Raw genomic sequence first — 27233 nt, 5'->3', positions numbered from 1 at the left:
ACCCCAAAACAAAACACAGACCAAAAAAGGCACAAACCATCTACTCACTGAAAACAAGCCCCCAACAGTAAATGTTTAAAAATAAAATATTGGGAGATTCTGAGAGGATTGGAATGCACCAAAATCTAAGTGTGTCACACTGGGAACCCCAGCATCAAAGCAACTTTTGCCATGCTGGGACTCAGCTATACAGCTGCAAATATAACATTTTAACAGTGCTTTAAGTGCATTGTACATAAGTGACACTAGATTGCGCTGGTGAGCTAATGGCAAATTCCATATATATTTAAAAAATTAAAAAGCATTTTCTCAACGTTTTTTATATGTGTGTAGATTCAGCCGTGGTCTTGTTACTAAGGTGGAGACCTAACTGAAAAGAGTTCAGAAAAGATGTGTTCCCCAGGCTGACTGCATCAGCAACGTATGTCATTTCGCTCTGATTAATATAATGGGTACGTTTTTGGTACTTTATTTCAGTACTATGAAGCTTTCCCATGCATAGCTGTCAACTTTTCCCTTTTTTAAAGGGAAATTCCCTTATTCTGAATAGGATTCCTCGTGATAAAAGGGAAAGGTTGACAGCTATGTTCCCATGTCACATAAAAACAGTGACATTTACGAATGACAAACAGATGCCCATTAAGGCACATCTATAAGAGCCCATTGTTACAGGAGAATGCATTACTTGAAGCCAGACTCTTAGTTGCAAACTTTCCATTCATTTGCAAATCAGAGTTTAGAGATGAATTCCCATAACATTTGGAAGAAGGGGAAGAGAGGAGCTTGGGATGTGCCAGTTCAAACTTGCACTTTCTATTAAAAAAAAACACCACACCAACAACTCCTACACACTGTATAAAAGCACAGGAGGGGCGGGACAGGATGGAAAGCCAAGGACTTCAAATGTGAGCAATTGAAAAAAGAAAGCAGGATGGACTGGTTGGGCCATTTCCATAACAACTTAGTACGGAATGGCATTAAAGGCATTTGACTTAGGAGTTCCAAAAATGTAACTCCTGGTAGCCTTACAGACACTGTTAGTCATGGCTCTTGTTTTTGCTTCAGACTTGCTGCAGTGCCAAGTCTCAGATTGGAATGCTGCCTTCATTACAGACAGCAATAAAAGCAGAACTTGAAAGGTCTTGAATATATCCTCTTCACCACCTAATGGGGAATAAGCTCTTTGTGCAGAAAAGGGCAAGCTGTGTTCCAGCACATGATACAGTTGCACTGATCACTATGGGTGGGGGTTAGACAGCTGGGACAGCTCAGTTGGCAGAGCATGAGACTCTCAATCACAGAGTTGTGGGTTTGAGCCCCACACTGGGCAAAAATTTTCCTGCATTGCTGGATGACTCTTGTGGTCCCTTCCAACTCTACAAATTATGCGATTCTGTGAAGCACCAGCCTGGTGAGTAGCCATTTGTAGCCTTTTCCATGAAGAATGAGGAGGCGAGAAAGGTGGGGTATAAATGTAATAATAAATAAATCAAGACCCAGACAGGAGCTTTTTTGTAAAAAGTTATTTTTATTATCAAATTGTGATTGTACAGCATAAACCTCAGCAACCCCACCTCTGGTCTGCACCAGCAGGCTCACAGTTGGATTGCTGTAGGCGACATCGTATGAACAAAAATGCAACTTTTAAGAAACCTAGTGCAAGACAGCGCCTTTATATTATTGCTGCGACAAACGGGCGGTTTCTTTCATTCTATATACAAGGGGGTTTCCTTTCCTTCGGACAGCTGCACACTTTAAACAAGAAGGGGTTAGGTGTTATAAAAATAGATACCATTCAAGTTGGCAACCCAAGGGTAAGCTTTTACAGTACAGTTCAGATCTGCTTCAGATCTCCTACTTCTCTCTCTCAATTCTGATGAGATTCCTTCGCAATTGGTTGATATTGCACAGGCAAGCACCTTCAAGCAGCCGCTGCCAGAAAAGATAACCAAGTTGCTCTCTCCAGGGTGGAGAAACGAGTGACAGAGACGCTTTCAATAATACATGTTTTTGTCCCACCAGCCTGTAACGGAAGGACAGAAAAAAAACACACGTGTGAATTTTCCCTTTAGCTTTATGTACACACACAATTCTCATGCCTCTCTGTTCTTCACCCAAACAAGCAAAAAGGCCTTATCAGAATCTGACACATTCCAGACAAACACAGACGCTCAAGGAGAGCAGCATGTTCTGGGAAGGGTGTGTGTGGAGCACACCAAGGGCCAAACAAAGAGGTTCAGAGGGCCACATTTGCCTTCCCCCACTGACCTAGGGTTCTCCACCCCTGGTACCAATGCTGGAAGAGAAAGATCATGGAGACTCCAGGGCTTCCATATGGTACATGTATGAGAGTTTTCCCCCTTTCTCCCATTCCTCTTCCTATGGGGGGCACAGAATGAAGGCATCCATAGCATGGAGTGCCTTGCCTGACCCAGTCTCCCAAATGTATTGAGGGCAACTAAAAAAGTATGGTTTGAATGTCCTTGAAAATGGTACGGTTTCCTAGATTTCCACCAGTCCACCAACCAATGTCCTCTATGAATTCTTTCCAAATCTGTACATTGCTGGTTAAAATATAAAAGGAGGTCCTGCAGTAATTCATGAATCTAACTTGTAATTCATGTACCACAAAGTGGAATTCCTGACCAGAGGGGACCTCTGGTGCCTTTCATAGATTTTTTGTTATTTTTATTTTTATTTTGACAAATGCAATGCTACCTGCAGTAAACGAGTGTAAAAATTCTAAAACGCTATGTTACTGTACTTACTTCCAGGATACCGTCTGATGAACAGCTTGCGGAATTCGTCGTAGACCCAGATCAAGATGGCAAAAGGAACAGCAACAAACCAATACTGAAACCTAGAAAGCAAAGTATTAGGCATCAGATATTGCTTTTAAAATACAGTCAGTTCATTTATTGAAACATCTCTGCCACAGCAATTGACATTGTGGCATGGCTCTAGGATTTTGCACCCTTTTTGCGCTCATGATGTCCCTGGCATTGTGGTCAGTGCTTATGGCGCCATGGTCATAGGATTAAAACTCTCACCATGACCAAAAACCAAGTCTTTCAAGGAGCCCAAGACTAGGGAGTGACTCAACACTTATTTAGGACTTTATTCAGTTGACTTAGGCTTCCATCATATGGTCTCTGGAAGGGCATAACAGGGGCTATAGGAGACATCAGTTCACAAGGGCTATCACAGATCTCTTTCTGAGTTTAGAGTGAGAGCTCTGGCCTCAGAGGGAGACATCCAGGGTTGGGTCCTTCCTTCCCACCACCATGTCAACTTCCATAACCCTCAGGCTTATTGATGATGTCAGAACTCATGATTAGGGCCAAACCAGGGCATGCTGGGGCAGTTAAGCCTTCCAGGCTCCTTAATTTGCCTCAAGTCCAGGGAGCAGTTAATCCACTTCAGGAGCTGGTACCCATTTATTTCCTTCCCCAAATAGGTGTGTGTTTTTAGGGGCTTGCAAAAGAGGACTGCAACAGTGCTCCTCTGCTCTCACTGCCACCCTGCCAGTGAGAGCCTAGCTGGGCAGTGGACAGAGCAAATATATTATTAGAACAAGAACACAGTAAGGTTGGTGTTCTAGTCCTAATAATACAGCCCCAAGATCTCTCTCTCTCTCTCTCTCTCTCACACACACACACACATACATACACACACAGACCCCTTCCTGGATCGAAAATGAACTCACCGGAGGGGTGCAAAGTTTAAGGCATAAACACTTCCAAGACCGTAGCAGAGAATTGCAGCGATTCCTATTTGGGAGAATATGCCAACCCAGATTACTTTGTTCCTATGAAGGGAAAAAATACATTCAGTGATTAAATGTTTTAGATGCTATGAACATGAACTGTCATTATTCATGACAATAGATTTTAATTTTTTGTCCTCACCTATGTCTATAATAGTACAGACTATCTTAATGCATAAGTGCAATGTCAGATGTGGAGTGTGTGTTCTAGAAATGGGTGTACAAAGGAATAACCCAGGCCTTTGATGTGTGAAATTGAGTTGCCTGGTTTATCTCCTCTGATCACCCAGGTTTACAATCTTGCTACTCGATCTTTTTTTCCATTGTGATATTTACACTTTAGCAACGACCAAAATCATTTTCTCTCCAACTTCTTCAGTTTAGGAAGCCAAATTGTTTGCCTTATTAGGTTCAGCTCAAACGTTTGTCTCTTCTGACTTTATCACTGTGAGGTCACTGAACAGGTATTGTGTAGCCATAATGGGTTTCATCGTGAGTTGCCTTCAGTTCTTATTGGCTTTGTAGCAATTTGTGTAGCGAACATGTTCTTGGAAGAAGAAAAATAAAACCTTCCCCTGACCCTAATTCTGCTGTTACGTTTTCTCAGTGTCAGACAAAATGAGCCAAAATGAGAGCATGCGTGTCTAAATAAATCAATTAAGACTTTTAAAAAATTGATGTAGCGAAACCATTAGAGGTTGTTGGTCACAAAAAAACAGAAGGGGACGTATGTAGATGCATCTTATTCTCTCATTTACTTATCTATCCTAAATTCCAACATCCTTATTTCCAAAAGGATAATCTGACCACTGGTTCTTTTTATCTGTAGCTCTACAGAATGGCTACCGCAAGAAGAGTACAGTGGTCAGTAGTGAAGGAAAGAGGTGGAGATTTGTTCCAAAGTCATCCTATCATCTGAGACTCCAGTTATACCTGAAAAGCCCTTGCTGGAAAATGGAGTTCCTTCGCGTCTTCCTGATGATTAGATCTGCCACTTGCTCAATAGTGATACTGACAAAGAAGGCCGTGTAGCCATGGTACTCCAAAATTTGCCGTTGGTCGAATGTCTGCAGAAGAACAAAAAATTTGGGGTGGGTGGGTGGGGAGAGACATCTGTGTTAAGTAAGTGATAGATAATCTGTAAGCCAGCAAGTTGAACACATCCCTCAAGCCATGCTTGATAGAAAAAGGCTTGACAGCCTTCCCTTTTTTTTCTTTGCAGTTCAGGCAGACAGCAAAACCAGGATGAGAGTCAAAAATTCTGCAGGTCTGCTAAATCTTCTTTAAATCAGTTTTAACAAACATTATAAAGGTGGTTTTTTAAAAAATGAAAGAAAGAAAATAGCATGCAACACTAAGGCTATTTATGTATATAAATTAGGAGGTGGCTCCATTTGCCCTATTGCAACAAAGTCATGTGTTCAGAACTGTGGGCCTAATTTTACAGAACTCCCTTCCAGTTGAAGTCAAACAGCTCTGCTGAACTTCCAGTGCCTACTGAATACATTTTGTTATTCCAGCAGACATTTTAACTGAAACCTGGTTTTGGAATTTTAACTGACTTTCACCATTTTATTTTGGTTTTTCTGCACCACTTAAGAGATTTTTGTAGTTTTGTGGTATATATAAGTGGTTTAAATTAAATTAGATAAAGAGTATTTGGTGTCAGCTCCATGTTCTTGAGGGCCCTTGCACAAAACAACCCCCATGGCCTCATTCCCTTAGAGAATCTATCTCATCAATGGAGCAAGACGACAAGGGGGTTCTTGTCAGGGGACTCCCTGTTGGGTAGTGTGAGTTCTTGGTGCATGCCCAACTATGGTGACCCTTGGTGTCAGTCCTGCTAAGTTCTAACTGGTGTCTTCAGCGAAGTTGCCTTACCCATTCCTGTCCATAGCTGTCTTCCAAGTCATTTATAAATGGATCTTCCCAGCTGGTTCGGATGTGGAGCATTGTGTGAGGTAGCCAGCCCTGCTGAGCATAAACTGTGAAGTAGGTCAGAAAGGCCCCGATGGTCTGCACCAGTCCTAGAAGAAAAGAAGATGGTTTGAGTGGGGGGGGGGAGTGGAGTTTGTAGGAGATAAAAAAGTTGACAAAAACGAATGGCTGGATGCATATCATAATAGCTCTCCTGGAGACTTTTGCCTCTCGGTTAACAAAATTATTGATTTGCTCCGAGATCATATCAGAGATCAGCCATAAACTCATTCAAAACCACTCCCCGTTTACCACTTTTGCAAATATGCCCATCGTACCAATTTGCAAGTAGGAGTATGTGACAAGCTCCTGGTTGACCAGCCTATCCCTTTTCTTGTGTCGTGGCTTCCTTTTCATGATATCACTTTCTGCTTTTTCATATGCCAGTGAGACAGATGGGATCTGTAGGAGAGAGAGGGGAAAGTCCCAGTCAGTATCCTGTAAGGTTCTAGAATTCATGTTTTTGGATTACTGAATATTGCACAAAAAAGCAATTCATGCTGCCAGGAGAATCTAACAATCAAATAAGGAACACTTTGGTTAGGATTAAGGAACGCTTCTGGTAAGCCTTCAGTTTCCTTCCCCAAAGCAAAGAGAGCAGGAAAGGCCACCCTCATGTTTTGCAAAATGCAAATGAAGCTGCAGTACAAACTGAACCCTGTAAATGTTTGTTCTCCAGATGTTAAGGACTCACAATGTCTGTGCCGAGGTCAATAAAAAGGATGGTGATGGTGCCAATGGGTAGTGGGATGCTGGCCATGATGTAAATCAGGAAAGGACAGAGCTCTGCAATGTTCTTGGTCAAGGTGTAGGCGATGGTTTTCTTCAGATTGTCAAAGATCAAGCGACCTGTAGGAGAGAAAGAGGAATAAGTCTGTCATGTTTTGGTAAATGTGGCATGCAGTGCTGCAAAATATGCTAAAGGGAAGGAGATATGCAGAGCTTCTTAATTTATCTGCTCCTACTACAAAATATGGATTATCAAGAACATAGTGCTGGAGTGCTCTGCTGCAAAAGCCTTTCGTACGGCTGCCATTTTCTTTTCCCTGGCATCAGTTACAGCAAATGAGCAGGCTTTAAGATTAAATTATCATTGGCATTGGTAAAATAGGATTTCCATTGGAAAGAGCCACAACAATAGTGAAGATTAGGTGGACTTCAGCTGTGGACACCTTGAGACACCAGTTCCACATATTGATAGTGGTGAAGAGCTGACAGGTCTATGGGAACGCTATGAAAAGTGGTCCAATCTTGCAACAGCTTTCCAGCGTTCTGAACATTTCTGGGATTGAACATTGCAGCATGAGCTGGGATAGGCTGAGAGGTTATGGGAACCAGAGGGGAACGGAGAACAAGTCTCAAGTGTTGTGTAAAGACTGGTGTGAGGCTGCCTTTGTTTATGATTGTATGCATAATCCTCTCCAGATTTGCAGAAACTGTCCCCAAGAGCATCCAAATTCTGCTGATCACCTGTGCGTTCATGTGATTCACCTCTCCCCGAACATATGCTGCTTGACTTTTAAGGCTGTTTGTCAGAGCCACAGGCCTCATCTTACCTTCCTCCACTCCAGTAACGATAGAAGCAAAATTGTCATCCAGCAAAACCATGTCAGCTGCATTCTTCGCTGCGTCAGAGCCAGCAATGCCCATAGCAATTCCTATGTCAGCTTTCTTCAGAGCTGGGGAATCGTTGACACCATCTCCAGTCACGGCAACCACTGCGTCCTTGAGAACATAGGAACCACAGGAGGTTATAGAAACTGTGCCCACAGCCCTGCCCTTGCTTGACTTCTGCTATGTTGAACTTCCTAAATACAGTGTCGAGGTCTGTGTACAGTTACTCTGAACAATAATGTTGCTCTTTCAAAAACAACTTGATGGAAGGATCTGGGTGGGCAGCTCAGAAGGCACAGCCATTCCAGCGACTGAGCAAAAATATAAATACTAGTTGCACAAGCGTCCCTCTGACCTTGCCTTGTAAAGTTCTCTTATTCCTGCCTGTGTTGCTTCCAGGAATGAAGCCAGATGTCAATTCCTATTCTGTCTTTTGTGAGAAATAGTGCCATTTCTTGTTGCAATTTAGTTGTGGATATTTGTACAGGGCAAAATTTCAACTGTCCAGACATCCAGAGCACAACCAATATATTCAGATAATCAAGGCTTATTTGCTTGCTTACATTATGCAGTCAAGACATGATTTGCAGCATTGGGAATTTCAGATAACCAAGAATTCAGATACAGTACTACAAAATTTGCAGTATCAAGGGATCCCCTTCCCTTCAGCTCTTTTAATGCCAATCTGTTACTGTGGCGTTTTGCTTCTTGCTAGCATAGATTGGATTTATGCAGAAAGCTAAATATGCTGATTGGCCAAATCCATATCTGCTCGGTGAGATTTATGCAACCAAGCGTCCTTATTAGGAAAGGTCAGAGCGTCTAAGTGTAAGGGAATTTAGAGTATCGTGAGCTGAATTAAGCAGAGAGAAAACCCGGAAAACCTGATTAAGGCAAATGCTGGGGATCTTGTTCTCGGGGGACTTAGTGCATTGAGACTCATTATAAATAATACTGTGCCTAAGAGCTTATAGGCTCTGGTAACTAAATATAGAGCATGCATACAGCACACTTCCTTTTTTCTACTCTTCATCCTTTAGAAAGCTAAATATTACTTTGGATGTGGGTGTTAATGAACGGCAAAATAGAGAAAAAATATTTGTGCCTTTTAAATATAGGACTTTGTTTGTTTCCATGCAGGATTAAAACTAGGGAGCTGTATTTTCTAATTTTTTGTTGTTATATATGTTTTCCACTGAGAAGTGTTCCAGGGGAAGATCATGCGGATGCAACTTTTTGGTATCAAAAGTACATCTTCTGTTCTCGCCAGTCACTCACCTGCCTTTGGCAGCCCTCCACGATAATTAGTTTCTGCTGGGGTGAAGTTCGGGCAAAGACTATCTCTGAGTGGTTGCGCAGGATGTCGTCCAGCTGTTCTGAAGTCATGTCTTTCAGCTCCATGCCATTAACTACAGCAGCTCTGGCATCGCTGCAAAAACCAGAGGCAATCTCAATTAAAGTTGCTTCAGCCCCGAGTTAAAAAATGGCATGCGTACATATCTTACTAAATCTAAACTGGTGTGTTAGGGAACAGCAAAAAGCTCATTTATTCAAGTTAGAACACAGCATAGGAAGGAAACCTCACTCCTGAAAAATGAGGTACAGTAGGTGGCCACTGACTGGTCTGGGAGTATTCAAATGGGACAAGTGGATAGATTGTTCAAAGTCTGGGATGGGGAACCATTTTCAGCCTGAGGGCCACTTTCCCTTCTCAGGGGCCACTTGCTAGTGGTGGGTGGGGCCAGAGACAAAAGTGAGTGGAGCAGCAAATGTCAAGTTTACATTTGTATGGTAGGCTAACTTCTACATATTCACACACCCTTCTCTGCCCTCCATCCAAGCATGAGGCATTACCAAACACCTCCCAGACAGGCAAAGACACTCAATGGAGGTGCAAAGTGGGGCAGATGAGATGGTCCAGGGAGAGGGTGTGTGCGGCTATGAAGGGTGTGGTGTGTGGGTCTGGTCCTAAGGACCACATAGAAAGGCTTGAATGGCTGTGTTTGACCCTTAGGTCTGAGGCTCCCCACCCCTGTTCTGAGTTATACCATCGGCTGTGCATTAAAAACAGAGTAGCATGAGAACATGGGAATAGCCTGCTGGATCAAGAATGTGACCTATCCAGTCCAGCATCCTTTTCTTACAGTGGTGAACCAGATGCCTGTGGGAAACTCTCAAGCAGGACATGAGCACAAGAGCACCTCTCCCCTTCTGTGGTTTCCAGCAACTGGTATTCAGAAGCATTATTGGCTCCAGCTGTGGAGGCAGGGCATGGCCATTGTGACTAGCAGCCATCAATAGCCTTTCCAATTCTCTTTTAAAGCCATTCATGTTTAGCCTGGAGAAGAGGAGGTTAAGGGGTGATATGATAGCCATGTTCAAATATATAAAAGGATGTCACATAGAGGAGGGAGAAAGGTTGTTTTCTGCTGCTCCATAGAAGCGGACAGGGAGCAATGGATCCAAACTACAAGAAAGAAGATTCCACCTAAACATTAGGAAGACCTTCCTGACAGTAAGAGCTGTTCGACAGTGGAATTTGCTGCCAAGGAGTGTGGTGGAGTCTCCTTCTTTGGAGGTCTTTAAGCAGAGGCTTGACAACCATATGTCAGGAGTGCTCTGATGGTGTTTCCTGCTTGGCAGGGGGTTGGACACGATGGCCCTTGTGGTCTCTTCCAACTCTATGATTCTATGATTCTAAGTTGGCGACCATCACGGCCATAGGAACATAGTGGGACGTATGAAGACAGAGGGGGTCTATGCCATCCTTACCTTCTGTTCACCTGCTCCACGGGAATTTTGAGGCGCTGGGCAATGTCTTCCACCGTCTCGCTGGTGGCTGAAATGATGCCTACGCTTTTGGCAATGGCTTTGGCTGTGATTGGATGATCACCAGTGACCATGATCACCTGGAGAGAAAAAAAGGCCAAATAAGCAGGATTCATTGTCAGAAGGAGCCGAATTAAAGATACAGCTTGTAGCATCTGCCATGGTTCTTTAACCACTCCAAAAAACTGTGTGCATTGCAGAGGGTTGGACTAGATGGCCCTTAGAGTCCCTTCCAACATGCAATTCTATGACCAGCAATGAAGAGATAGAAACATCTGAATGAAATATACCCACTGCTTGTACATAAAGATTTTGCATGGATATTCTCTTTCAGAAATGTATGCATATATCTGCTAATGTGCATTGACATTGAATACATCCTTAATTTCTTTTTAACTTACTATACATTTGGGTGGGGCCTTTTTTAGCACAAACTCACCAGAACTCAGATCTGGCACCTCTCAGGGTGCCATTACCATTATAAGAGAACAAGGGAGGCGTTCATGGCAAGTTCCAGCACCTGAGTCTATTTCTAGAAAAATAGCACTGCATTGGGGGGGGGGGGGAAGTGCCACAGACATTTTGGCAAGCCAGCATTTCCAACGGTGCTGGTTTTTGCAAAGCCTACCTTGATCCCTGCACTCCGACATTTGATGACAGCATCTGGCACAGTGGATCGAGGGGGGTCAATCATTGACAAGAGCCCCACAAAGCAAAGATTGGAAGTGGGGAAGTTCATGGAGTCAGTGTCAAATGGATAGGTGTCTGGAAATTCCTCCTCTGGCAGGTACAAGTGACAGAAGCCTAGAGTTGAAAATAATAAACAGCAACAACAAAATAATTAAGCAGAGGAAGCGAGAGGGGAGAAAGGACAAACCATCCTATGATAACTAAAGGATTTTATTAGGTCTAATTGACGATCAAATGATCATTATCCTGTCTCTTTAAATTGCCAGCTGTCAAAACAATGGAGTTACTGATGAGAAAGCAAGTTAAAGCCATTGTGTTTCCTAACTAGCTATCTAATTTACTGTGTCATGGATAGTAGCTAACACAGCAATGCATGCAAGGAATGCATATGAAAAACCATTAATTAGAATTTATAGTAGGAAGATGTATAGGTTCTAAGCTTTCACTTCAGGAAGCAATCACTAGGAGGACAAATAGCAGGTCTAGTCCCTGCCCCATGGGTAGGCAAACTAAGGCTGGGGGGCTGGATCCGGCCCAATCGCCTTCTAAATCCAGCCCATGGATGGTCTGGGAATCAGCATGTTTTTACATGAGTAGAATGTGTCCTTTTATTTAAAATGCATCTCTGGGTTATTTGTGGGGCATAGGAATTCATTCATATATATTTTTCAAAATATAGTCCGCCCCCCCCCCACAAGGTCTGAGGGACAGTGGACCGGCCCCCTGCTGAAAGTTTGCTGACCCCTTTATCAAAGTCAAGAAAATGCACCAAGCCAATCACAGTTTATGTATCATTTCCCATGCTCATTTAGCACATTCTCATAACTAAATGCCACCAAGCAGAATGGCCAAAGAGTTGGGGTTGCTCCTCTAGTATCACTGTAGTTCCAACCCCCCAACCCCCTGGACTGTTGCGCTTAACGCTTTGCCTGCTGCATTGCTCTCTGCACATGTTGTTTTGCAAGTGTTTGGCTCACCTAGGACTCTCTCCCCCATTCCTCCCAGCGCCATGTAAGCCGTCTGGAACGCCTCTTTTCTCTCTGCATCCAGGGGTTCCTCTTTTCCATTAATCATGATGGTGCTGCACTTCTCCAGAATCCTTTCGGGTGCCCCTTTCATCACCAGCAGGAAGCGTTTATCATTGGGGTCCTCAGTCTCGTGAATGGAAAGCTTGAACGCAATGCAAATGCAAACGTTGAAACAAGTGCCTGGGTCTAATCCTGCCTTTTGAACTTAATGCTCCCAGAGGAAGAATGGCATGGGGGGATTGTACTGATCTGATAACCGAAGGTGGACGTCAGATATAATTCTAGACTGTGTTCACATGGCAATTTATTCTGTTTCCCTGACATTTCCCTTACTGGTAATCTCTGCTGTATATTTGAGCTTTCACACAAAATAAAAGCCACTCTCAGAAAAACAGTGGAATATAGCACTGGTTTCGTGCTCAACTCCATGTTATTTCCAAATCTATTTTTTTCTGGAAGCATTTAACAGGGCAATGAGTGCTCAACTTGAGCTATATTCTGCTATATTTCTTGAAATGCCTTTATGTTGCAAAAGCCCAAACATAATGCAGAAATTAATAGTTAAGGAAACAACGGGTAAATGAAATAAACCCTCATATGAATTTAGCCCTAGTCTATGACAGCCTTCCTATGGTAAATATTCTACCAAGCTTTAAACTACAGTTGCTTAAATATGGCCCATCTTCACAATGTTGCATATGTTCAAGGCAGTTGTTATTTCTGCTGTGTAGAATAGCAATCACAAAAAAACCACTTCAGAAGAACAAGAGATTTTGTGCTGATTAGCCTCTGGGATTGCCACTGGAGTTTACATCTTATTTTTGAACATACACTGAATTATGTGAAATTAATAACACACTTCTACTTGAGTATTGCAGCAATGTTATTTTCCACCACAGACACAAATTCATCAGACTGGTCCGTCCAGTTTTCAGGTTTTATCTTGATAGCTCATGGGGCACAACATTTTCTCTTAACAGCTCTTAAGAGATCAGCCTCTTCTCAGACATACAACTTACCTGGAACTTGTTAGTAGAATTAAAGGGAATCTCGGTCACTTTCCTATTTCTTTTCCGGATGTCCATTATATTGCCCATAACAACTTCAGAGAACTTCAGCAAAGCTGTTTCTGAGGCATCTCCAACCACGATTCTCTGGGGGACATTTTTGAAAATTCAGTTCAGCAAAAGTGTTGCTCAGTGTCATTCAACTAACCAATGGACATTGTTTAGGTCACTTTGTGTTATATAGCTTGCTCCTCTGATTGCATCCTGTAGCATTATAGCAAAGTACTATCATATTTACATAAGAACAATAATTGGGCTATAATCATCCTTCTCCTCAGGGACTCATGCATGCAAATAAAAGCTGAGATTCTTGAGAATCTCAGAAGAGAGTGAGTTAGTTGCTGTAATCCATGAGCGATCTATAGCTGTAATGTATTCTAAATTGTCTCCTAATATTGTTGTTATAGTAGAGAAATTTCTAATCTTTTTTATGGATCTTCTTGAGCAATATGACACTAAGTATTTATTTTCTTGGTTTAAAACTGATTGTTGTCAGTAAAATAAAATAACTTGATTGTTGAGTCCTCATGCTCTACCTGTAGATTATTTATCTCAACAAATGCATTGTATGAGAATTCTCATATTGGACCTTTGACTGGAGTATGAACTGATTTTAAAATAGAGAAAATGCTTTTGATCCAGCTGTTTACATTATTGAAATCACACATAAAGAATGAGAGCACAAAGTGGTATGTTTGCTTGGACCAAAGGCCTGTTTATTGCTTGTAAATTAAATGCCTGAAAGTTCTTGTGCTAGCCTATTTTCTCCCAATAGTGGTGTCACCATACCTATTTCTGTCACTTTAGAAGGAAAGAGAACAGGGCAGATGCTATATGCAACTACAATAAAACATCTGTTTCCAGATGAAAACCCTGGAAACCCATCAGACAATCCTCTTAAGAAAGCAGCTCTCATTAAAGTAGTAAATACCTTCATGATAGGTTCACTGTCCTGTCCTGGTCTGAATTCTGCCCGATTGCAAAGGGCTACAATCCTTGACAACGCCGTCCATGTGCCAGATGTTTGGTCAAAAGTCTGGGCTGGAAAGAAAGTGGTAAAAATTATATAACGTTTCAGCAGACAGTTGCCCCACATTCTAAAATAGGAAGCAATCATGTTGTTACTCCTCCCATTCCAAAGCCTCTTGACTGATTATTTACTTGTTTGATTTTCACTGGTGTCAGCGGAGAAGATCTCATTGTCAAACCAAAGGTGGGCAACTGTCATCCTGTTCTGCGTAAGGGTCCCGGTCTTGTCAGAGCAGATGACGGAGGTAGAGCCCAGTGTCTCAACAGCTTCCAGGTTCTTTACCAGACAATTCTTCTTGGCCATTCTCTTCGCAGTTAAAGACAAAGCTACCTAAAAATGTGGGAGAAAGCACAGCACTTTAATAGCTGAAATAAATAAAAGCAGAGAAGCATTTCATACAGCTCCATACAAAGGATGATGGTAGGCTTCCCTTCCTGCTAATCCCACCTGTACACATTTTATTCTTGATCACACCCATGCACATATCAGTTCAGCAATGCTGGCATCTGCAGAAGTACTCAACATGGATGAGAGGATCAGAACTTGACATTTTATTTAGCAAGTGTTGATCTGCTTTTATGTCAACAAGCAGGAGGGTCTAATGTAATCATGCCCTGCTTATGGGCTTGCCATAGGCACCTGGTTGGCCACTATAAGAACAGAATACTAGGCCAGATGGTCCTCATTCAACAGAGCTCTTCTTACACTCTTATCATGTAACAATAGTATGTCCAAGGGGCCCACTCTTACATGAATAACACTGCTAGATGATTTCCTCACATGTACAGTATCCATCAGAAAAATACAACACAAAAGTACATAATACAACACAAAGGGGCATAAGTAGAGCCTGCTGGATCAGGCCAACGGCCCATCTAATCCAGCATCCTAGTAAGATTCATCAGTAGCAGATCCAGAAAAAAGGCATTCACCAATATTTTGAATGGATATTAAAATAGAGACAAAACAAAGAAATGCAACAAATTAGCCGAAAACATTGAAAGGTGATGAATATATAACCAAAGAGACTCAGAAGAAGTTGTGGGTTTAGACGATGGAGGTGTTTTTATTCAGGAGCCCTATCTATTGTTCCAATAGATAGTGCCAGCCTTGCCCATTAATAATTATGCACCAATTTTAAATAATGTGTTGGAGATGTAGAGGTCCTATGCACCCCGTTTTCAGTAAGATGTACTGTCATGAATTGTTATGCATGAGTACAGAGATACTGGTGGCCGTTGTGAGCCAGTACTTACAGTGACTGTGGCTAGCAGCCCCTCGGGCACATTGGCCACAATAATGCCAATGAGGAAGATGATGGCCTTCATGACAGTGTACTTCATGGAGACGGAAATGATGAAGAAAACCACCCCTATGGATATAGCGACAGCAGCCACAATATGGACAAAGTGCTCTATCTCAATAGCAATAGGCGTCTTCTCATTCCCAACACCAGAAGCCAGCGAAGCAATGCGTCCAATGATGGTGTTGTCACCTGTGTTGATGACCATGCCAGTAGCAGTTCCTAAGGAGAAAGTAAAATATTGATTATCAACAAACAAAATAATTTTTATTCATTTGAACACCAATGCCATTTTAAAAAAACAAAAAAACAAAATTTAATTGTAGCCCCCCCCAAAAAAACTTTCCAGTTAATACTCCTGACTCTTTTTGATAATCCCCTCTTCTACTCTCCTTGATGTTTAGTTCAATCAAAAATATAGCTTTTTTTTTCTTCGGGGAGGTCAAATGCTGCTTGGATTTCTGACTAAAGAAGACAATGTGGGCATGTGTGTGTCTTATTTTAAAATAAAATCATTGACTTGAATCCAAATTTTCTTTCCATGAACAGTTTACATTATTGGAGCAGGGCTTTCCCACCTCACTATTTCCTCTGCAGGGAATTTCCTTTAGGAGACCAGAAGATGATTGGTGTAGGATATGGTTGTGGGGGTTGAATTGCAGGTTTGAATGGATAAGCCAATGTTAGGACCCAAGACAATGTTTTTATGTTGTACACCAGCTCCACATAACTGCATAGTTGGAGGATAATGTTAGCATGTTGTTGTTAGTATTAATAGGGCACCATCAATGTACACAGTTCGTTCCAGGATGTCAACCTGAACTTGCTCCCTTCCCCAGAGATCTTACAATCTAAAATTCAACAAATGGGGAGGCAAGAAAGGAAAGTCAAGAAAACGGTCTTAACAGGGTATGCCCATGCTTTGCATTATACACATAGGCTTAGTTTCAGAAGGTGATGAGGACTAAATGGTGGAATATCAGGAGGAATGAGAAAATATTGATGTTAACTCCTGCTGAAGCAGCTTTTACATAGGCACAAAATATGTGGAATTTGGATGGAATGGCACCACTGGGGGAGCCACTTAAATACATACCTTCCAAGCAGGTTGTGGAATAGAAAGCAATGTTTTTGGTCTCCAGTGGGTTTTCATGAGTGTATTCACAGGAGCGAGATTGTGGCTCTGACTCTCCAGTGAGGGAAGAATTATCCACCTGTGGATCAGTCACAAACATTCACATTATTATTAATTATTATTATTATTATTATTATTATTATTATTATTATTATTATTGTAGTAGTAGTAGTAGTAATAATAATAATAGTGGTAGTGCCCTTGGCTATCATCACTGCAAAGGCAACAGGGACACTTATGATGACTGAATCACCAATAGAGCTTATCTGCAACAAGTCACTTAAAGACTTACAGGTGAGGGAGCTGTGACCCTCCAAATGCTGAACCACAACTCCCATACTGGCTGATGGGAGTCAGAGTCCAACAACATCAGGAGGACCACGTATTTCTCATCCCTATCCCTTTGTTCTGGGACTCATGCAGGATCTCATCCATGATACATTTTTCTCATGAGGATGAATATGCAAATTATTAATTCATAGACAATTTGCATAAAGAACAGACTGATTTTAGGTTTATTGACCTGGTAAGAATTCTCAGATGTGTTTGCCACACATCCTATTCACCTAAAATTGTTAGATTAAGGTGTATTCACTGCAAAATGGGGATAATAGCAAGCATATAATACATTACTCATTATGCAGCAGCTTTTCCCGCTGCCCCCTTTAATTTATTCTGCCTGGGATTGACTGACTGACACGTAAAGAAAACCAAACTTTAAGTAAATGATGATGCTGTTATTACAATCGCTGCAAGATTGCGTAAACAACCCATACAACGAGAAGTGATTATTGCCATAATTTTAATGATCAAGCTCTTTGTGGGAGGACAATTTCTCATACAAATTCAAAGGAGTGTCTAATTTTAGACTCTTTTTCACTTAGCTGTTGAGTTATCCTTTCTTTGAACATGCCTCTTCATGTCCCTGGTCTGTTGAAAGAGGCTGGGTTTTCTCTTTCGCTTTTCTTTGGCTCAAAACTGGGTTTTGTTTTGTTCCTACCTTACAGCCCTGACTGGTGATGATCCGGATGTCGGCTGGTATCCTGTCTCCACCTTTGATTTCCACAATGTCGCCCACTACCAGTTCTTCTGCCGAAATGTCTTTTTTCTCTGCATCTCTGAGGACAAGGGCTCGCTGGTAAGAAAAAAACAAAATGAAACAGATAAAGTCGGGTGGAACTCAAACTGATTATTGTACACATGCAATTGCTGGAATATATTCAGTGGTCTGAGCTACTTGGAGATCTGCATATGGTAACTATGAGCAGGATTCAATTAAACAATTGTGCTAGCAGGAGCAAGCACATAGACTCCTCCAAATGCAATGGGCCTTCTCTCCCCACTTTGCCTCCCTAAAAAAAACCAGCTGGGGGGGGCGTCTGGAGAACGTCCAGAGAACGTCCAGAGCAGTCCACAAGAGAAGAAGAGGGGAGATCCTTCCATTAGGCAGCCTGAAATATTTGTGCTGACAACACAAGAGGAAGAGTGTGATGCCGGCTTCCAACCTATATGTCCTACTTTACATTGAAGTCTTCTGCATGGAAAACTATCCAGAAGACATTCCCTATTTGATGGGTTGTCTGATCTAAGTCAGGTTTGAAGATTAAAACTCCAGGAAGGAAGAGTGGAGCTTGAAGATGCCCTTTGACATTTAGCAGCTGAACAGCAGCAGGCTGAGCAGGCGCACAGAGGACCTAGTCAAAGTTTTTGCTGCTATGCTGGCATTGTTTTCCCATTAAAATTATGGTAATACTTTCTAATTTTTCATCTATATGCATTTTATGGAAACCTGTGTTCTCTTTTGTCCCCCTTGTTGGGGGTCATGCATTTCCTCTCTTTAAGCAATGTGGCCACCCTAATTCTACCATTTTGTCTGCACATTGGTATGTTCTTTAATATGGTGGCAAATACTCTTTACAATGACTACCTGGTTTTTAAATACACTGATATTCTGAGCACTACCTAAGACTCACCTGTGGGATCATTTTACCAAAGCTGGCCATGATGTTTGTGCTTTTAGCTTCTTGATAATAAGCAAACATCCCAGTGAGGACAACCACCAGCGCAAGGACCACTCCCAGGTAGAGCTGAATGGTGAAAAGATGATTCAAGTTAGCTTAAAAACAACAACACTTTTACCATTTCCCACTTGGCGCAAAATAATTTTGTAACTGCACTCAAGAAGCCGTGTGAATGAACTTGTTGAAACAGCAAGAAGAGCAATACCTAGCATATTATCAGCGAAATGCCTCAGAGATTTATAGGCAAGACTTATTGCACAAACATACGGAGGAAACATATAGCTGAATGACAACAGGTGGTCTTCACGGTCTGAACCAGGTCATTCAATTCTGACCAAGATACATTGGGTTAGAAATTGTCCATACAATTGCCAAAGCTTATATAAGAGTTTCAGACAGTTATTTAATCAGGAATGTGAAAGTGTGGTTTTTCTTAATTTTTGCAATGGTTTTCCGGGGGGGGGACAGTCCCCCACCATTGGGTGGAATGAGACTTAAGTGTCATGGAGGGGCGGTAGGTTGTTGTTATGGTTTGTTCGGTTTTTTGCATTTTTTCCCCAAGGTGGCATATACATGGCTCTCTTTTTCTCCTCATTTAATCCCCACAGCAACCCTGTGCGACAGGTTAGACTGAAAGGAAGCAATTGGTCCAAGGTCAACCAATGAGCTTCATGGCTGAATCAGCATTTGAACCAGGGTCTCCCAGGTCCAAGTCTGGCACTTGTAGGATTTCCACCTCAGGTGCCCAAATTCCTTGAGTGGCCTTGGGTACCATGCTCCTTGACTTGGGGGCAAAGAGAACCACGGGTGACACCCATGAGAATTACATAAAGCACAATAAACCTGCAATAAAACTTACATTGTTAAATGCCCCGGCATCATGATGAAGATACTGAATCCCGAAGGCAATCCAGCACAGTATAGCTCCAATCCACAAGAGGATGGAAAACCCTCCTACCATCTGCTTGAGAAACTTGATGATTTCAGGAGTAGATTTAGGAGGAGTAAGTGCATTAGGGCCATCTCGGGCCAGAACCTCTGCAGCTCTTGAGCTTGGAAGACCCTGTAGGAGAGACAAAGCGCATAGTTGGGATTAGGGGTGGATAGGATCTTCTGCTCTGCCAACTTTTTGCAGCAGATCTGATAAACACTCCCAAACCTGCTTGTCGTTGGAAACACATTACACACTTCCCCAGGTTTTGCAATGCAGGAAAGGGAGCAAAGAAATGTGTGTTTTGCATTAAAAGTGTGTATAAAATGCAACATTTTTTCAGAAAATAAAAAGCATCTGTGTACAAATTCTGACAAAACACAGACTCTTTGTGCCTTCATTAATACACACACACACAAAGGTACTAAATGGGCATTTGAATGAGTGCCAGCAGAACTGAAAAGGGGTGGCATTATTAGGTCATTCAGTCCATTCTGAGTTTAAATTAGAAATCCTGAAAGAGCACAGCCTATGTTCAAAAGTAAATTTTAAGTCCCATAATTTATAAAAAAAACCCACAACTTGACAAAATGGTTGATGTACCCAACAGTCTAAATGTTAAAATCTACTTAAATTTATGCCCTGCTTCATCCTGAAGACTAAGACCAGAAAATTACAGCTGATGGTTGCATGCAACTGCATAAATACTATTAGTGCAAAGACACCAATACTCTTCCCAGAAATAGCACAAATACTGTTTCCAGCACCATCCTTGAATTAAGTGAATTATAATGCTTGCTGCCTACTTATATGTGGGCCTGTTGTTGATGGCTGCCTCTTGCCCATATTCACTTACTTTAGTGATGCTTGTGCCATATTTATCTTCTAGTTCTTCAATGCTGAGTTTGTGATCATCCTAAAGCAGCAAAAAAAGAGAGATTAACAAGCTTTGCTTTTTTAAAGAACAGCACGGGGCTTTCAGAAATTGTATGCCACAGTCAACACTTTATTTGCACATTGGAACATTCAGACACTGGGTGCAGCTAAAGCAAATATTTTTTTCTAGTCTTATTAAAACTCTTCAGCTTAATATGAAATTCTGCTGTGATTTTTGCCCATGCAGCAACCTTTGAGTTCATCTTGAGTTTTGCTTTCGGAAAAATTCAGTGGAAGCTAGCCGTACTGCTTGCTCAATAGGAGCTGACTGATAACTTGTCACTCTGCCTGTTCAGATTCATCAAGAGAAGAAGATCCATAGTTAATCTGTGATTGATTGATTTTTTAATACATACTTGTAAACCTGTGTGGAGCTGTTGGCTTAAAGAGGCATTGCATTTGAGGACATAGGCCCCATTTGTATCTTTAATATTTAACGCCATCCAGTTAGTTGTGGAATGTAAGGAAAACCATTGAATTAGCAAATCTGAAAGGATATCTTTTTATCTAAGCATTTCAAACAGCTGATTGTACAATCTTTTCTTGGAAAGCACTGAACGAGAGCTACAGCTGTTGTTGTTTTTTGTAGGCTCCTCCATTGTTTTTGTACAACATAATGTGTCACGGGGATTAAGGATGACTTCTTAATAAAGCTAGCTATGACTTAACTGTGGGGCAAGTCATTGCTCAGTGCTTCAGCCCATGATTCAGATCGCATGACTAATCCCTAAGATATGCAGAGATGAAATTAGAAAGCTGCCTTACACAGAGTCAAATCACTGGTTCATCTAGTTCAGTACTGTCTGCACTGACTAGCAGGGGTTCTCCTGGGTTTCAAGTAAGGGGACATTCCTAGCCCTACTTGGAGATGCTGGGAATTGGGCTTAGGGTCTTTTGCATGCAAAGCACATGCTCCACCACTGAGCTATGGCCCTTCCCCAAATGGTATTTAGCACGACTGGGGGAAAACCAATGCTTACAAATCACAGCAGATGCTGCACTAGAGGTACATCATCATACCCACATCCCGCCCCCCCACTGCAGTGAAACTTACAGCATCACATGGATTGACACAAGCACAATGAAAATGTTTCACACAGGTATGTACTTGTAATGGAAGAACTTTGGCACTGGTGCACCAGGAGCTAAAGGTCAGGGTAAGAATCACGTATGTTGTTACTCAATTTGACATGGCATTCACCCTCTTCTGATAAATAAGAGGTTCAAAGCATTAGTATGAAAAGTCAGGAGAGCTGAAACCAAGAACTGACATCTCTTCCAACTTGCTTCACTTTTCAAGCAAATGGTATTGGCCTTCTGATTAAATCTTGGGTGTAGCTTAACAAGACGGGACTTGGCATGAAGGAAGAAGAAAAGCAGAGATTCCACTGATAATTTCTCCATAGCAGAAGGAAGAGGAGGGATTGCACAGCTTTTTCAGAGACAAACAAGACAGTTCCTTGACTGACTGACTTCTTACATCTATTGGCATTTAGATAACTCCATGATATTGTAGTGAGAGGGCCACTGCGCCCTTTCCTGATATGCAGATCTAACATGCATGTTGTCTGGGCAGGAAGGGGCTTTTGGCTGTTCTAGCTGAGTGGCCCATTCCTTGTCATACTGATTCCTTTTTCACTGGGCCACTGTTCTTCTCCTTTTCAACATAGCTTCAGAGCAAGGGAGTGGATCCCTAAAACTCCAGGATCCTCCAGCTGGCTGGAGGTGGCAGCTTAATAAAAGAAGGGCAATGACCCACATTTGCCTACCTAATTGAAATGCAATTAGTCAGTGTTCATAAAGTCAGTGTTGAAAGATTAAATGCACTACGGGAACACTGCTGGTGGAGCAATACAAAACAGTGTGCCTTTGTTGGCCTTTGGAGCATGTATTTTATAAAGGTAATTAAACGATTTCCCATTCAAGACTGAAAGATCTGCACTACAATCTGTCCCGATTTCCCCAAGAAAACTATTGATTAGGACTTTGGTTTCAGCCTATCTGCTCTGTCCCGGGACAGCTTAACAAGGAAGTATGGAGCAGCCTGAAGTCACTTACCAAGTCCAACTCTTTTTTCAGGTCCTCGGTGTTCTTCTTTTTCTTATTCCCTTTCAAATCTTTGTACTTTTCATCTCCTTTGTCTGCTTTTTCCAAATCCTTTTCTCCACTGATCTCAATAGAGTAGATGTCAAGCTTTTTCTGAAATGTAAATGAGCAGAGATGGGTTGGGTTAGAATTATGGGTTTGTCATAAGGGGGCAGCAGAAATACTCAACAGACAGGGAGCAGGGCAAGTAGTACAATTCCACTCCACTGTTTCAACCTCCCTTCTGATTTAACATGGAGCATTTCTAAAATTAATTCTGGAATGTGCAGTTAAGCTGAAACTTTTCACTGTCAGCCTTTTTATTATCTGCCTTACTGATATGCACAAGTGAACATGTGATGAAACATAGTGCATGCACTCAAATGAGCTCCATTGGGTGCATCAATATGATCTTTGGTGCTATGTTTTATCAATGCACATATCAGTAAGCTGGGGGGGGGGGGAGAAAAAGTAAGAACAAAGGTTAGGAAATAAAATCTGTGGTACATTCCTATGGCATTGGTGCCTCTCTGAAGAAAAGACCAGGTAATTTGGCTCCTTAATATCCAGAGAGGTTTTGGGACATGTCTTTAATAATCTCTTTAAAAAAAACTTTTCAGATTGTTGTTTTCTAACTGATATTCTCATTAGTTCCCAGTAAGCTAATCATCACTGTCGCATGTCTTCCTCCCTCTCAAATAAACATGCACACAACCTTACAAATATTCTGCAGAGCCTGAAATAAGAAATGGTCTGAATTGAAGAAGAAGTCATCTATATTAGAATTGAACTTATTCCACAAAGTCAATAAGCAATGCTTAATCATTTGGATATGTTTAGCCATAAATAATGAGCGACATGAGATTTTAAAATTATCATAATGCTGACCCCTATCTCAGTGAGAAATTCAGAGTCAGATTCCAGAGGGGATGCTTTGTTTAGTTTTAAAGTAGAAAATGTCTATGGCCAACAGTGTAGACATTATTAAATATGATAGTTTGGGGGGGTCACTAATGTGGTGCCCCTTCACCTACAGATGCCTTCCCTGGCACCCACAAGCTTCCTTTTGTCTGAAATCAGTCTTGAAAGAGGCATGTATTGGTAGCCAATAGAATAGGCTGCAATGTGTGTGCGTTGCCCACAACATTCTTGTTTCAAATCACAAATCTTGGCTACTTCTTAGTATTACCTCTTCCAGATAACTCCTGACTGAGCCATTGACCCAACCCTTCTTGTCAATCTACACAAGCTATTGGTAGTTGCCCCACCCATTCTATTCTGCAATGGACATTGCCCCACCCATTCCAATTAATTTGGATGTATAGATATGCCATTGTTCTCTGTTACCTCTTTTCCAATAGCTTGCCCTGCTCCAAAGACTGGCTTCCTGTTTTCATCTCAGCTCATCAACTTTTATATACATAGCTTTCCAGATCATAATTGACCCATAAACTGCACGCTGTTCTGTAGAATAGCCAGCTTATTGGCTGACCCCATTCCTTAGCAGATTCTTTGAGGATTACATTACTGAGTTTGTAAAGCATAGTCATACCTGGTGATTGAGGATCAGGTCATAGCTTGCTTATTGGCACAGAGCTGAGCTCAGAACATGTGTGCACTTCAATGTCTTCAGATAAGTTGGTTAACATACTTTTAGTAACAATATTAAAAATATAAATCAAATTTGTTTTTGTTTTCCCAAACTTATGTGTCTATCAGCTAGACCTGTCCTGATTGCTTTATAAACTTAGGGCCCACTCATACCTTGGCATATTGTGCTTTGTCAGCCCCTCCTTCAATTCCCCCTCATCCAAGTGGCATTCTTCTCCAACTTCTGGTGGCCCATACTTTTTCCTCCTCTTAATTCCAGAGATTCTCTATGCTTTAAAAACTGAATACGAGAGCTACAAAATTTGCATGGGGAATCTCCAGATCTAGGGAGGAGGAAGTGTGGGGTAGAAGTAGTTGGAGGAGAACGCCGCATGGGTGAAGGGAAATTTAAGCAGACACAAGGAGTTCACAATCCACATTAAACTGAGGTATGAAAAGGCTCTAATACTCAGGATTCTCTACCAAATTGGAACTAAAATGACAGCAAGAATTACACAAGTAATTCGATTTATGCAAGTATAATTATTCTGTTTGGGTTTTCTTGGCATTCCAGAAACCAGCAAAAACATTGGTATCTGTTTATCCTTAACTGCCATCCTATTTCCATCATTTGAAAGTAATTTTCTGGTGCTGCTCCTTCCCAGCCACTTGACTCTCATCTATTTCTGTTGCTTTCTGACTCTTTCCATGTTGCCTGCAGAATAAAGTTTGCGGACTTGCTGATCTTGGATAGCACCAGTTCTGTGTTCTACAGCTCCTGGTATACTGTGGGTGCCATTTTGATATTTAGTTAGCAGAGATATTTAGTTAGCAGAGATCAGGCTTCCTCAAACTTGGCCCTCCAAATGTTTTTGGCTTACAACTCCCATGATCCCTAGCTAGCAGGACCAGTGGTCAGGGATGATGGGAATTGTAGTCTCAAAAAACATCTGGAGGGCTGAGATCGAGGAAACCTGGGATAGATATCAACAACCTTGTGCACTGTGGGATATTTCCCACTACAGTGGTACCTCAGGTTACATACGCTTCAGGTTACAGACGCTTCAGGTTACAGACTCCACTAACCCAGAAATATTACCTCGGGTTAAAAATTTTGCTTCAGGATGAGAACACAAATTGCACAGCAGTGGTGCGGCAGCAGCAGGAGGCCCCATTAGCTAAAGTGGTGCTTCAGGTTAAGAACAGTTTCAGGTTAAGAATGGACCTCCGGAACAAATTAAGTTATTAACCCGAGGTACCACTGTATTAAGGTGGGCTCTCTCTCTTTTTGCAATTGATCAACTCAGCTGAATGGCCCTTTAAACCCTATTTGGTATTTTAATCTCTGGAATAATTCATGAGGATTCTTTCAACTTGACACCTCATTCACATTTCTGATAGTTTGATTGTTGCTGGGGAAAACAAATCAGTTTAAGCACTCTTGGTTTTGGAATGCGACATGCAGCAGAATCATATAGATTTACTCAGAAATAAGTCCTAGTGAGCTCAGGAAAAGGACCAAAGCTCAACATCTGAACATGTGCTTTCCAGATCCCATGGCCAATCCTTAACCCCTCCAGTTAAGAGAGTCAGGTGATGTGAAATGCATCTGTCCTGGAGAGCTACTTGCCAGTCAGAATACAAAATACTGGGCAAGCAGGTGAACAGCTTGAGAACACCAGATTTTGTAGGGTTTCTGGTGCTAAACTGGTATCAGCCTGATCAGCAATCTGCGATAGAAATTCACGAAGAATCCTGTGTATGTGTAGTAAATTACAAATACACACAAACCTGTTCCTCTCCTCCCATCCAATTATAAAGGTTAAAGTTCTACACAAAGATGCAGAAGAATTTAATCTCTTACATCTCCATATGAAATAACTTTTCCGTTTGCCACAGAACTAAGGCTGCAAGACTCAAGTCTACTTAGAAGTAAGTCCTATTGAAGTCCCAGGTAAGTGGGATTAGGACTGCAGCCTAAGGGTTGCCTCCAATGCTAGTTCTCCTCAAAATAGACTCACTGAAGTTAATGAGCCTATTAATTTCAGTGAGTGAGTGGATACATCCCTGACCTTAATCAAGAAATTGTCTTCTCTTCTTAAAAATTTCCCAAAGTATTGGGAAAGAAGAGGACAGGTATATTTCAATTATTAGAAGCCAACTGCTCCCAGAACTGAAGAGAAACCAGCTATGGAATATCTGCTGTCTTTCTCCCTTATTTACTCACCTTCCCCATGGTAGACTTCCTCTTTCTTTGACCTAGTGGAGCAATGGATGTCTCTCAGCCAAATAAATGTACCAAGTGAAGGCTCTTGGGTGAAAAAGTCAAGAGCCAACGAGCTCTGAGAGGAAGCAATGCTGGAACCCAAGCTCACAGGGCTTGCAGCCTCCAGGAGAGTTAATGTTAGCTGGCTTCTTGTCCACACTTAAGCATCCTCTAGACAGGACAGGCTCAACTTCCAGAGCCCTGTGGGAAGAGACTGCTGCCTGCTGGCCCTTATGAATGTTGCCAAGCCACACCTCTTTAGCTGTCTGAGGCCAGCCCATTCTCTGCTTCATCAAACAGTAGGTGGAAAAATACCTCAGTAATGGGCATATGAGTTCCAGGTCAGGGCTTCTAATTATGCTTTGGCAATACTTTTTCCTCCACGAGGAAGCAAGGACAACTTAGCATCTTTTGATCTACTCATGAGCTTCCTTCAAGATATCACTTTGACTCCCTCCTTTGTTCTAAAGGAAATCAGTCCCCACACTTCATTGCCCTCCTTTCCAGATGTGCTGGGACTACAAGGAGAGAGGAGAGATGGCTTAAAGTAATTTGTGGACTGTCATAGGTCTGGCAACACCTAGTTGGGCTCATCTGCATCATTGTAATTCAAGATACTTTGAAAATGCTAGGATTCTTTTTGCAGCCCTTAAATCTTAAGAATGCAAGCCACAAGACTTTACAAGAGCAAGCAAATCACAAGGCAGAGTTATATATTTTTTCAGGGTTGATGTTGTAGTATTCAGCAGCTCTCTAAGAGGAATGGAACCTGCTCCGGGAGGGGGAAGATTTATTACTTCTTTTAAAACTGAGTGATGTTTATCAGCAAACCAAGAAAGATCAGTTTCCTAAAGTCTAAGACATTTATGCTAAGGCAAGAGAAATCAAGTAAAAGTGTAATGAATGTTTTGTTCACAACAGAGCAATCAGTGGGAAACAAGAGTGTAGCAGATTTCCTTATTTCT

At 41.8% G+C, this 27233-nt stretch overlaps 1 protein-coding gene across 1 annotated transcript; it reads right to left on the bottom strand.

Annotated features, from left to right (window-relative positions):
- Positions 1–1508: 1508 nt before the first annotated feature.
- Positions 1509–26486, bottom strand: ATP12A (ATPase H+/K+ transporting non-gastric alpha2 subunit). The gene is made up of 23 exons (XM_081889765.1): positions 26230–26486; positions 22386–22526; positions 20248–20307; positions 19320–19523; positions 18413–18526; positions 17440–17574; positions 16401–16518; positions 15258–15526; positions 14133–14331; positions 13903–14012; positions 12924–13058; positions 11854–12046; positions 10815–10990; positions 10130–10266; positions 8636–8786; positions 7300–7468; positions 6438–6592; positions 6022–6145; positions 5648–5793; positions 4700–4833; positions 3707–3808; positions 2769–2860; positions 1509–2023 (listed from the first exon to the last, which is right to left on the bottom strand). The coding sequence occupies exons 1-23, from the start codon at positions 26236–26238 to the stop codon at positions 1995–1997; spliced, it is 3102 nt and encodes a 1033-aa protein (XP_081745891.1). The 5' UTR covers positions 26239–26486; the 3' UTR covers positions 1509–1994.
- Between the last annotated feature and the right edge of the window lie 747 nt (positions 26487–27233).

The sequence above is a fragment of the Podarcis melisellensis genome, assembly GCF_964234715.1.
Source record: "Podarcis melisellensis genome assembly, chromosome: 15".
In the NCBI taxonomy this organism is placed as follows: Eukaryota; Metazoa; Chordata; class Lepidosauria; order Squamata; family Lacertidae; genus Podarcis; species Podarcis melisellensis.
This window is presented reverse-complemented; position numbering and strand designations above follow the sequence as displayed.

What these genes read in the sequence shown, in the direction of transcription:
- ATP12A (XM_081889765.1), bottom strand. An exon ending in TTGACCTCGGCACAGACATT is followed by an intron (nt 6,146 to 6,437) that starts GTGAGTCCTTAA and finishes TCTCTCCTACAG; the next exon opens with ATCCCATCTGTCTCACTGGC. An exon ending in CATCAGACGGTATCCTGGAA is followed by an intron (nt 2,024 to 2,768) that starts GTAAGTACAGTA and finishes CTTCCGTTACAG; the next exon opens with GCTGGTGGGACAAAAACATG.